This window comes from Mercenaria mercenaria, chromosome 6, assembly GCF_021730395.1.
Source record: "Mercenaria mercenaria strain notata chromosome 6, MADL_Memer_1, whole genome shotgun sequence".
NCBI lineage: Eukaryota > Metazoa > Mollusca > Bivalvia > Venerida > Veneridae > Mercenaria > Mercenaria mercenaria.
In genome coordinates this window covers 65808911-65822968 of record NC_069366.1, presented here as the reverse complement: position 1 = coordinate 65822968, position 14058 = coordinate 65808911, and the positions used below count along the sequence as shown (strand labels likewise).

Here is a 14058-nt window from a genome sequence, read left to right as displayed (position 1 = left end):
AGAAGTGACTGGTATAAACATATGTCTCCTTTCATTAGGATTAGCAAAGAAATTAAACCAGATGTTGTTCAAAAGGAGTGTAAAAATAGTGAAGTATAATTTTTTTTATAAATCAATGGCACACAACTCTAGACATATGTGTAAGATCTTGCCCATAATCAAACTTAAACAAGATCTTACAGGTATTTGCGAAGTTTCTGATTTTAATAAGAATGCTTCAAAAATGTGGATGCTAGAGTATAGTGCATTGTGAATTGACAATTGACATAGAATGATCCTAAAAGCCATGAGCACTTCATGCATAGAGAAGGTAAAAATCATCAAGTGATTTTAATATATATATATTGAGTCAGTTCATGGCAAAATCTTAAACTTCTGGAAAGCAATGTTATAAGCTGACATTATCAAGTAACTGGTGACATTCTGTAAACAGAACTATAACTCTTTAGGGTAATCTTAAATCTTTATATAATCAACTAAATTATCACTGATCAACTAAACCAAATTCTTGAAGTGTCAATATTAAATGACAAAAAAAATGTAAAAATTAAAACTTATACACTTTTGAGTTTTGAACTGGTTCAAATAATTTATTAAATCTGCTTACCTCTCTTTCATGTCTCTAATTTCTTCTATCATCATTTCTCGTACTTTTATATGCTCCATGCTGAAAGAAAGATAAATGTCGTTAAATTTCATTGAAGAATCTTTCTGAATTCTAAATTTTCTAAAATATGTGGTCATCTGAGTTTTATTTTTCTTCATTAAGATTCAATTTCTTGGATTGAAGCAAGCAAGATATCAATGAAAATTTAATTTAATTGATATCATTTCATTTAGAAGATGACCTTACTAGGTTATGAGAAATAATGAGAAGAGTGGATGAGATAGGAAGTGATACTTGGGAATGCTTAGAGAATATCTGTTGTTCAACCCACGTGTCTGCCAATGCATGAAATACTGCCTTGCTGGCAACTGGTGTATTCTTCTTTCAGCTGAAAAGTTGCTGTATGACCTGCATTGTGTGGATGTGACTTGTGGATGTGACTTAAAAACGCCAACAAACAATAAAGAAATTTCAACAACAGTCGAATGTTTCAAACTGTCAAAAGGTAGACCAATCAGAAAGCCCTACAATCAAATATACATTCAAAATTTCCATGTAGAATTTACTATACCAGTATTTGACATCAAATTTTGCATGATATCCCGGCTGTAGATCCCAGATGTTAAACTTCTCCACATACAATACAAATTCTCCAACATCCTGTAAGTATGGCAATCAGTATTACTCCTTTCGCAGATAGACACAACCACAAAATCCTCAGAGTTCCCAACAAATATAAATCATTTTAACCTTTACTCTGCTAGTCTTAATAAAATTTCCAGTATGTTCAGAATCAGAAAACCTTAAAATCATGTCTCCACAAAAATGCAGTTCGGTTGAAACCACAAATTTTGATGTCACTGCCTCTTATAATGGCAGAAAAAACAGAAAGAATTACATACCACAAAATGCTAAAATAACTCAAACACCAAAATAGCACTTCAGTACACTACTGGTTCAGTGCCTAAATCCGGACAGTGCTTAATTATTCGGACACTGTTTAAAATGCTTTACGATCATGATCTTTTACTGAAATGAACAGGATCGATGCAAACGAAAACTTTGATGATCAGCTGCCAACGTGTATGAATGTAAGCTTTTCCAGAGAAAACTACATTCAAATATCGGCACCGCATAAAGCTTATATTGTGTGTGTTGGGGGATTGACGTCATACAGTGCGCGCCAGTTATTTGAGGTGCGACGAGGTACTGATTAAATAAGAACAAGAGGACCATGATGGTCCTGAATCGCTCACCTGACGTCGTTTTTTCTATTATTTGACATAGTGACCTAGTTTTTGAGTTCATGTGACCCAGTTTTGAACCTGACCTCGATATCATCAAGATAAAAATTCTGACCAATTTTCATGAAGATCCATTGAAAAATATGGCCTCTAGAGAGGTCACAAGGTTTTTTATTATTTGACCTACTGACCTAGTTATTGATGGCATGTGACCCAGTTTCGAATTTGACCTAGATATCACCAAGATGAAGATTCTGACCAATTGTCATGAAGATCCATTGAAAAGTATGGCCTCTAGAGAGGTCACAAGGTTTTTCTAATTTTAGACCTACTGACCTAGTTTTTGACCACAGTTGACCTAGTTTCAAACTTGACCTAGATATCATCAAGATGAACATTCAGACCAACTTTCATACAGGTGCCATGAAAAATATGGCCTCTAGAGAGGTCACAAGGTTTTTCTATTATTTGATCTACTGACCTAGTTATCAATGGCATGTGACCCAGTTTCGAACTTGACCTAGATACCATCAAGGTGAACATTCTGACCAATTTTCATGAAGATCCATTCGAAAGTATGGCCTCTAGAGAGGTCACAAGGTTTTTCTATTTTTAGACCTACTGACATAGTTTTTGACCAGAGTTGACCCAGTTTCAAACTTAATCTAGATATCATCAAGATGAACATTCAGACCAACTTTCATACAGATTCCTTGAAAAATATGGCCTCTAGAGAGGTCACAAGGTTTTTTTATCATTTGACCTACTGACCTAGTTATTGAAGGCACGTGACCCAGTTTGGAACTTGACCTAGATATCATCAAGGTAAACATTCTGACCAATTTCCATGAAGATCGATCCAAAAGTATGGCCTCTAGGGAGGTCACAAGGTTTTTCTATTTTTAGACCTACTGACCTAGTTTTTGACCGTAGTTGACCCAGTTTCGAATCTGACCTAGATATCATGAAGATGAATATTCGGACCAACTTTCATACAGTTCCCATGAAAAATATGGTCTCTAGAGAGGTCACAAGGTTTTTCTATTATTTGACCTACTGACCTAGTTATTGATGGCATGTGACCCACTTTCAAACCTGACCTAGATATCATCAAGGTGAACATTCAGATGGCTTCTAGAGAGGTCACAAGGTTTTTCTATTTTTAGACCTACTGACCTAGTTTTTGACCGCAGTTAACCCACTTTCGAACTTGACCTAGATATCATCAAGATAAACATTCAGACTAACTTTCATACAGATCCCATGAAAAATATGGCCTCTAGAGAGGTCACAAGGTTTTTCTATTATTTGACCTACTGACCTAGTTTTTGATGGCACATGACCCAGTTTCAAACTTGACCTAGATATCATCAAGGTGAACATTCTGACCAATTTTCATGAAGATGTTATGAACAAGAGGACCATGATGGTCCTGAATCGCTCACCTCTTCCCACATGACCCAGTTTTGAGTATGACTCCGTTTTTTCTATTATTTGACATAGTGACCTAGTTTTTGAGCTCATGTGACCCAGTTTTGAACTTGACCTAGATATTATCAAGATAAAAATTCTGACCAATTTTCATGAAGATCCATTGAAAAATATGGTCTCTAGAGAGGTCACAAGGTTTTTCTATTATTTGACCTATTGACCTAGTTTTTTAAGGCTCGTGACCAAGTTTCAAACCTGACCTAGATATCATCAAGGTGAACATTCTGACCAATTTTCATGAAGATCCATTCAAGGGTATGGCCTCTAGAGAGGTCACAAGGTTTTTCTATTTCAAGACCTACTGACCTAGTTTTTGATCGCAGTTGACCCAGTTTCAAACTTGACCTAGATATCATCAAGATAAACATTCAGACCAACTTTCATACAGATCCCATGAAAAATATGGCCTCTAGAGAGGTCACAACATTTTTTCATTATTTGACCTACTGACCTACTTTTTGATGGCACGTGACCCACTTTCGAACTTGACCTAGATATCATCAAGATTAACATTCAGACCAATTTTCATACAGTTCCCATGAAAAATATGGCCTCTAGAGAGGTCACAAGGTTTTTCTATTATTTGACCTACTGACCTAGTTTTTGATGGCACGTGACCCACTTTCAAACTTGACCTAGATATCATCAAGATGAACATTCTGACCAATTTTCATAAAGGTCTCATGAAATATATGGCCTCTAGAGAGGTCACAAGGTTTTTCTATTTTTAGACCTACTGACCTAGTTTTTGATCGCACGTGACCCAGTTTCGAATCTGAACTAGATATCATCAAGATGAACATTCAGACCAACTTTCATACAGATCCCATAAAAAATACGGCCTTTAGAGAGGTCACAAGGTTTTTCTATTATTTGACCTACTGACCTAGTTTTTGAAGGCACATGACCCAGTTTCGAACTTGACCTAGATATCATCAAGGTGAACGTTCTGACCAATTTTCATGAAGATCTTGTGAAATATATGGCCTCTAGAGAGGTCACAAGATTTTTCTATTTTTAGACCTACTGACCTAGTTTTTGACCGCACGTGACCCAGTTTCAAACTTGACCTAGATATCATCAAGGTGAACATTCTGACCAATTTTCATGAAGATCTTGTGAAATATATGGCCTCTAGAGAGGTCACAAGGTTTTTCTATTTTTAGACCTACTGACCTAGTTTTTGATGGCACATGACCCAGTTTCAAACTTGACCTAGATATCATCAAGATGAACATTCTGACCAACTTTCATAAAGATCCCATGAAAAATGTGACCTCTAGAGTGGTCACAAGCAAAAGTTTACGGACGGACGGACGCACGGACGGACGGACGGACGGACGGACGACGGACACCGCACGATCACAAAAGCTCACCTTGTCACTTTGTGACAGGTGAGCTAACAAGAGCTGTCGGAGGACAGCAACGCTCGACTATTTAACAGCCTTGTCGCTTGAATGAATAAGAAAGTCGAAAAAGGGGCATAATTTAGTAAAAAAGTAAAATAGGGTTATGGAACTGCATAGTGCTTATCAGCTCATGACAGTGGACAAGTGTATGAAGTTTCAATCCATTCCCATTAGTGGGTACTGAGATACCAGCTTACATATAAGAATTTAACCCAAAAACTCCTAAGTTCAAAAAGGGGCATAATTTTGTAAAATGCAAAGTTGAGTTATTGACCCTTTGCACTGCATGTCATATCATGACAGTGAACTAGTGTGTGAAGTTTCAATCCTTTCCCATTAGTGGATACTGAGATACCAGCTTACAAACAAAAACTTAACCAAAAATTTCTTTGCTGAAAAAGGGGCATAATTTTGTAAAAAAGCAAAATAAAGTTATGGGACCTGCTTTGTGCATGTCAGATCATGACAGTGAACAAGTGTGTGAAGTTTCAATCCATTCCCATTAGTGAGTACTGAGATACCAGCTTACATACAAAACCTTAACCAAAAAATTCTAAGTCGAAAAAGGGGCATAATTTTGTAAAAAAGCAAAATAGAGTTATGGAACCTGTGCAATGTAAGTCAGTTTATCACAGTAAATAAGTGTATGAAGTTTCAATCCATTCCCACAAGTAGTTACTGAGATACCAGCTTACATACAAAACCTTAACCAAAAATTTTTAAGTCAAAAAAGGGGCATAATTTTGTAAAAAAGCAAAACAGAGTTATGGAACCTGTGCAATGTAAGTCAGTTTATCACAATGAATAAGTGTGTGAAGTTTCAATCCATTCCCACAAGTGGTTGCTGAGATACCAGCTTACATACAAAAACTTAACCAAATCGGGACGCGGACGCCGACGCATGGGCGAGTCCAATAGCTCTACTATTCTATGAATAGTCGAGCTAAAAATGTGGCCTCTAGAGAGGTCACAAGGTTTTTCTATTTTTAGACCTACTGACCTAGTTTTTGACCACACCTGACCCAGTTTCGAACTTGACCTAGATATCATTAAGGTGAACATTCTGGCCAACTTTCATAAAGATCCCATGAAAAATGTGACCTCTAGAGTGGTCACAAGCAAAAGTTTACGGACGGACTGACGGACGGACGCACGGACGACGGACGCCACGGGCACGTGATCACAAAAGCTCACCTTGTCACTTTGTGACAGGTGAGCTAAAAATATTATGCCTATTGCAGACGACTCTTTTCGTTTGCTGATTGAAACTGATGTAAAAACATGTTTTAGAATTCTGTACTACCCTCAGTATTTATTTAAAAGATTTAACCAATTTCTGTTATATATCAATTAATACAATAGAGAAAAAATGCCAGCATTTAGCAGACAAGGGAAGCAATTCATTAGATAAAACGTTGCAGTGTCATTATAATGATTCCCATAGTTGTGTCAAAAAAATATAACGACAGCTACATGTAAGAAAAAACATTAATTTTTGCTCAGATAAAATTTATTATATTATTGTAAGTTAGAAACTAGTCCATATGATCACGTGATGAACAGGTAACAAAATTTTATTTCGGACGGAGATTTTTGTATATATTTACAGGACTGTATTTGACTGTTTCATTTTAAACGAAGTCATGTTTATTGATATTTTTGGGTGCACACATTCGTTGCATTTTATACCCAAACAGTGTCCGAATATTTAAGCACTCTGAAAGTCAATTTTGACAGCTTTTACTGGCTCAATTCGGATGACATTTTTATGATGAAATCAGCAATATACGATTCTGTTGTTCTGAAAAGAGATTTATAAAGAACCTAAAATTATAGTTAAAATTTTATGCACGTATGGTTTCATAATGCAAAGTTACTGTCAAAAACCCATCAAAAGTGTCTGGATTTAGGCACTGGACCAGTACAGGTCAATATATCAAATACTGTAAAATCGTTAATATTCATGGGGACTAATTTCAGTGGATTTCGTGGTTCTGAAAAAATCCAGTAAATATAATCCCAATGAACAGGTAACATTCCATTTATTTATGTCCAAAAATTGAAATCCACAAATTCATTTACCAAAGAAATAGACGTTCACCCAAACCACGAAATTTGGTGCCCGCTAAGGTAAATTATCTCAGACTATATTATATACTATACCGGCTGGCCTGGATTCATTTTCAGTTCCAGTGTAAATTCATGTAAGATCAATAAAGCTGTGTCCCAGCTGGAATCTCGTCCAAGACCCAGATTAGATAACCTGAATGAAACAAGAAATTTATATATTTACAACACGGTTCACCTTGAAAACTGACCAGTGTGTATGAATACTGTTCGACACTTGCATCATACTGGTAAGGCAGTTAGATAGTCATACCTGTCTTTAAAATACATGTAGATAAAACTAAAATATTGATACCAGTGAACAGAAAAGTGACTTATAACATTAGTGACAGAGTATTACAGTGGCAATACCCCTACCAGTATAAAACTTTGTTAGCGTTTGTTGGCAACAGTATTAAGACTAACAAGAGGGCCATGATGGCCCTATACATCGCTCACCAGAGTTGATCTGGTCTACTGACCTAGTTTTTGACCCCACATGACCAAGAGTTGAACTTGACCTAAAGATCATCTAGAAAAACATTCTGACTAAATTTCATAAAGATTTGGTTACAACTGTGGCCTCTAGAGTGTTCACAAGCTTTTCCTTTGATTTGACCAGTGATCTAGTTTTTGACCCCACATGACCCAGATTTGAACTTGACCTACAGATTATCAAAACAAACATTCTGACTAATTCTCATGAGTTTCAAACTTAAATTGTGGTCTCTAGTGTTGAAAAGATTTTCTTTTGATCTGGCCTAGTGACCTAGTTTTTACCCCACATGACCCAGATTCAAACTTGACCTAGAAATGATTAAGACAAACATTCTGACCCAGTTTCATAGAGAATGATTGAGTCACAAATGTGGCCTCTAAAGTGTTCACAAGTTTTTCCTTTGATTTTACCAGGTGACCTAGTTTTTGACCCCACATGACCCAGATTCAAACTTGACCTAGAAATCATCAAGCCAAACTTTCTAAGTTCCATAAATATTGGGACACAACTGTGGCTTCTAGAGTGTTCACAAGCTTTTCCACTGATCTGACCTACTGACCTAGTTTTTGATCCAACATGACCCATATTCAAACTTGACCTAGAGATCATCAATACTAACATACTGATCAAGTTTCATAAAGATTGGATCACAAATGTGGTCTCTAGAGTGTTCACAAGCTATTTCTTTGATCTGATGTGCTGACCTAGTTTTTGATCCCACATGACCCAGTTTCAAACTTGACCTAGAGATCATCAAGACTAATGTTCTGACCAAGTTTCATAAAGATTGGTTCAAAAATGTGGTCTCTAGAGTGTTCACAAGCTTTTCCATTGATCTGACCTACTGACCTAGTTTTTGACCCCACATGACCCAGTTTTGAACTTGACCTAGAGATCATCAAGACAAACATTCTGACCATGTTTCATAAGATTGGGTCAAAAATGTGGTCGCTAGAGTGTTCACAAGCTTTTCCTTTGATCTGACCTACTGACCTAGTTTTTGTGCCCACAAGACCCAATTTCGAACTTGACCTAGAGATCACCAAGATTAACATTCTGACCAAGTTTCATAAAGATTGGGTCATAAATGTGGTCTCTAGAGTGTTCACAAGTTTTTCCTTTGATCTGACCTACTGACCTAGTTTTTGATCCCACATGACCCAGTTTCGAACTTGACCTAGAGATCATCAAGACTAACATTCTGACCAAGATCCATAAAGATTGGTTCACAAATGTGGCCTCTAAAGTGTTCACAAGGCAAATGTTGACGGACGACGCACAACTGATGACGCACGATGGACGCCGGACAATGACCGGTCACAATAACTCACCTTGAGCACTTTGTGCTCTGGTGAGCTAAAAAGGCTTCTAAGCATTTAGGAACTAAGAAAAAATATCTATTTTTACTTAAATTTCAATACTGACCTTAACCAACAAGCATAGAGCATGTACACGGCATACTGTCTCATCATGAGGAACATTTGTGCCCAGTATTAAGATAATCCATCAATGCACATAAAAGTTATGGAGCGGAGACAAATTTCTACTTGACCTTCAATAGTGACCTTGACCTATGACAGACAACCATGGGTCATGTGCACGACAAATAGTCTAATCATGGGAAACATTTCTGTATTGTAATAAAAAAAATCCTTTAATGCAATTAAATGTTATGGGGCAGAAACAAATTTTCACTTAAACAGTGATCTTGACCTTTAACCAACAAGCACAGATCTTATGTTGACACATTGTCTCATCATGGGGTACGTTTCTTTGTGTGTACCATTTAGATAATCCGTCAATGCATATTATAAAGTTAAGGAGCAAAAACAATTTTCACTTGACCTTCAATAGTGACCTTGAACTTTGACCTACAAGCGTAAGTCATGTACGTGCATTATCTAAACAATGTCCTCTATATACATACCAAGTTTTATGAACCTAGCTTGAATACTTTTCGAATAATTGCAGGAACAGGTAGGGGACTAAAAAATTCTACCAATCAAAAACAAGCAAATATAATGACCTCAGTCCTTATGATTCAATACTAGAGACATGAATGACTTACGCATTATCTACAGCTTCTTCTGAGAAAATGGCAGAAATGGAGAGTTCTCCATCAGAGACAAGCATCACCACAGATCCCTGGGCAGACTTGGATCTTCTCTGTAGAATAGAAATAGGATTCAATTATCCATGATCTTCAGTTGATTTACAAGAAATAAACAGTTCAAGAAGAATATAAAATTGTTCACCCACTTCTACTGACTTTTGTATACAGAGAAAAAACACCAAAGTCAACAAAATGGCTGAAACTCACAAAATGTTAATGACATTTATATAATATTCTGTAATTAAGTAAATCAACTAATTTCAATCTGAGATTTTGAGGACAGATGTAATTTCAGCTGTTTTCATATACTCAATCAGGTAAATTTTACCTGCCAATGATTTCAGTAACTTGGAGGTGGCAAAAGACATCATTCTACCAATTAATGTAATAATAATCCTATGAGACTGGTTTCCAATTAATTGGTAAATGATTAAAGTCTTTTACAAACACATTTTTGAAAGAAAATGAAGCAATATTGCCTTTTTTTCCTATAGTGCTACAACAATAATATTACACTCACAGAAAATATTGAAAACTATCCCCTTTATGCAATTTTCAAGGGCAGATAACTCTGTTTCAATACTGGTGACATATAACTTTTATTGCATATTTTTGTTTCTTAGATGATTGTCCTTCAATATTCAAAGTTTAAAGAAATTCTATTACTGGGAAAAATTTTGCCCATTTCAAATACAGGGAATTCTAGCGTACGCCTTTAAGAAGCAATACAAATGCAGTCATTCATTCAATCAATCTATCTAATAACCGTTGATAACTTTTCTCCTATTTCCTGACATTTTCGACAGATAGTACTGAGCCTACTGTCAATAAAGTTAAGCTATAAATGTTCTAAAAACTTTGCCAAGTCTTTGTAAATTGGAATTAATAATATGAGAGTTCCATGTCATAGGAAGCACCTAATTTCACTGGAAAACCAAAGGATTTTCCATCTTTAGTTTAAATGTACATGTGTATATTTCAAAGTAACCCTATATACCAGCTGACTTTTGATCATTTGATACTTTTATGCACCATTTTGTTATTGTTTGTAACCTAACTACCAGTAAAAACACTGTTCTGCAGTGAAGACAAGCACCATATTATTCACTTAAAACTTCCCATGAAACTGGCTTCAATTCATTTTCTAAAATATCAATGAAAATTCTCTTTGAAAAATATTTTTGGAACAGAGTTGATAATACTTTATGTTTAAACTAGAAGAGAAATACATCTTTATTACTCAGTGTAGGACTTGAACACACGACACCCTGCTTGCAAGTCCAGTTCGTCTCCTAACTAAGCTGTAACCAGGCTAATGGTTACTCACAAGCTTTGAATCAGTAAATTCTCGCTAAATTTAATTTTGAAAGGCTTAACCTTATCACGGAATTGCAAAGCAAGGCATCAACTGTTCAGCTTTCAACAGAGTATAACCTGGCCACTAATACTAAGCCTGCAACTTTCAATTGTTGTAGTTTGAGGAGAAAACCTACCCGATGTAGGACTCAAACCCAGATGTTATTCAATGTTCAAAGCAGTAAGCGAGAAACTTTTATAATCCGTAAACAGCAAGCATCTACTGACTCCATTAATTATTATGCGCATAGTCTACTGGAAAAAACCAAAACAACACTGATTCCAAAAAACTACCACGAATTTTCAACTTGATAGTATACACGATTAAGGGTGTAACAATATATTGCAATTCACTGTATCGCGATACCTTAGTCTTGCAATACGCATATCGTATTGTAGACCTGTTTCATGATACAGAAACAATACAGTCAAAAGTAGAAGCATTGAATGAAAACTTTCATAAAATCAGTATTAAAGATAGTACCTAAACAAATTTCTCATTTAAAACAGTTTCTTTTAACTTTAAAACAAAATTTCAAGTACTTTCCAAGTTTAGGAACTTTTTTTTCTTTTTCATTTTGTCACATGAATGTGCAATGTGTATCGTGATATGTACCGTATCGTTGCATCTGTATCACGATATGTATTGTATAGTGAGGCTAGCGTATCGTTACACCTCTAACACGATATCTCATTACCTGTTTTATTTTTAACACGTCTAACCGTAATGCGACACTGGTGGCGCTGCTGGTAGCTCTGCTATTAATAAAAAATTATGGCATAACCCTTTTTTACCTAATCAATATTGAACAGCAATATCTGTTTGGGAGGATTACTCCCCAACCCCCCTCCCCCACTACACACAATTTAAAAATATATATATATACATGAAAATATGCATTCTGATTCTTTCTGAGACCATTAATATGAATTTCAGGTCTACCATTTTTTTGCCTTGCTTTAACACAATGTGTGGCCATTGCATTTATAATCAACAAAGATATAAAAAAATTATAAATAAATAGAAAAATAAATAAGGTATTATATATATTTTCTGTAGCACTGTCAGGGTTCTAGCCAGGCTATTATCACCTGTCGCGGGCGACATGCCTTCAGGCTTTGAGTTGTATATTCGACATCCCTTATTTCCCCCATCATCCCTTAATTGCCAAAGCGACATGTCTTAAACGTATTTCAATAAACACCTCGATTAATCCGATAGTGTATTCGAAAGTTTACCACGTGCTCACCCGATAGTTCAGGTAAAGCGATGTCAGTTAAGATATACGATAAACCAATGACAGCTTCCTATGTAGAAACGTGTGACGTAAATTTCATCGTAGCTCCGCGTTTAAATCCTTTGACAGACGGTATCTTGTGATGTGTACATGAAAATGTTTTAAGATTTTTTATGTAATCAGAAATAATGACCATGATGACAGATGACTTTCAACAATTATTGTCCGAATGTTTTTCGCAATCAAGGAAAGACAATGGATGGTACTAAGTCAAAAATTGTGCAACACGTTAATGTTTTTTGACATGTATGAATTGTGTTTTCTCGGGTGGAATATCGTTGATCTATTACTTAATTTTTGATGATGCCTGGAAATAAACGTAAATCAGAGAGTGGGACATTGTTTAATATGAATTATTTCAAGAAGCTCCGGAAGGAGAACAGTATTAGTGACTCAGTAATAGAGGAGACGGTGCGATGTGAAAAGCGAGTAGAATCTGTGAATGACATTCTTCCTGGACCAGGTACACCTGAGAAAACGGTCACAAATTCAGAATCCCACCCAGCCACGCCAGATGGCCAAAGGAAAACGGGCATTGATCCAGAATGGAAACAAGCGTTTCCCTGGATGACAGTCTCAGAGAATGGTAATTTAAATCATTTTTAAATATTGATCAGTCTATTGAATGTATCATATCATATGTATCAAGCGATCAGTTAACATATTTAAAACAAGAGCTGTCAGTGGACAGCGCGCTCGACTATTCTCAGTGCTTGATAGTATAATATTATAAGCAATGAGTAAAACTTTAACATTACAATAAGCATATTCTAAGTCGAAAAGGGGCCATAATTCTGTCAAAATGCTTGATAGAGTTGCCTCCTCCTTTTTACAGACTGGGGTCATGAATGTAAACAAGTATGCAAAATATGAAAGCAATATCTCAATGGACTTTGCAAATATTTGGGGTGGTATGCAAACTTTAACATTTATTCTAAGTCGAAAAGGGGCCATAATTCAGTCAAAATGCTTGATAGAGTTGCCTCCTCCTTTTTACAGACTGGGGTCATGATGGTAAACAAGTATGCAAAATATGAAAGCAATATCTCAATGGACTTTGAAAATATTTGGGGTGGTACGCAAACTTTAACATTTATTCTAAGTCGAAAAGGGGCCATAATTCAGTCAAAATGCTTGATAGAGTTGCCTCCTTGCCTCCTTTTTACAGACTGGGGTCATGATGGTAAACAAGTATGCAAAATATGAAAGCAATATCTCAATGGACTTTGAAAATATTTGGGGTGGTACGCCAACTTTTAACATTTGTGTGATGCTAACGCTCACGCCGACGCCGGGGCGAGTAGGATAGCTCCTCTATTCTTCGAATAGTCGAGCTAAGAGCTGTCACAGGAGACAGCGCGCTCGACTATTTCGATGCTGGATAGTGAAACTGGGCACATCTGAGGAAACTAGAGCTGTCACTGGAGTGTTTAATGCCTCCAATTGTGGATGAAGATATTGCACAATAGCCTACAAGTTTGCCGAGTAGCTTCCCATAGAGTTACGCTCTCATAGTTCACCTTTTCAATGTATACGATACTGTGACCGGATTTTTTGTAATCGATTTTTTTTTCATTTGACTAACATATAAAAAGTATATTTGTGTGAAAAAAAAAGGATTTTTTTATTTTAAACAAAAAATATACACTGGACCCGTGCCTGTGAGTGGCAGTAGTGCTCTCTTGTAAGTTGTAAATTATCGTGAAGGAAACTTACGCAGAGTACTTTTACAACTCTGGATTTTAAATTTTTGTCTTTGGAAATGACACTCGAAGCTATCCATGGTTTGAACTGACGTTTCCTAAACAACCCCGCCATTATTCATTACAAAAATTCTCCAAAATTTAAAAGTGGCACAACGAAAGTGCTTTTCACAACATGCTAATAATTATGAGCACCGAATTAGAGATTTTCGCCAAACAAATACAAAATCGG

General features: G+C 36.1%; 1 protein-coding gene across 3 annotated transcripts in view; it reads right to left on the bottom strand.

Annotated features, from left to right (window-relative positions):
* The window catches only part of LOC128545929 (uncharacterized), a 38003-nt gene extending 24015 nt beyond the window's left edge, over positions 1-13988 (bottom strand). For all 3 annotated transcript variants that reach the window (XM_053546200.1, XM_053546201.1, XM_053546203.1), the window contains exons 1-5: positions 13840-13988; positions 9425-9522; positions 6915-7014; positions 1179-1267; positions 608-667 (exon numbers count right to left, since the gene is read on the bottom strand). In XM_053546200.1, the coding sequence (XP_053402175.1) occupies positions 608-667; positions 1179-1267; positions 6915-7014; positions 9425-9522; positions 13840-13941 (449 nt within the window). In that variant the 5' untranslated portion in view covers positions 13942-13988. The remainder of the gene's footprint in view (positions 1-607; positions 668-1178; positions 1268-6914; positions 7015-9424; positions 9523-13839) is intronic.
* Positions 13989-14058: the final 70 nt, after the last annotated feature.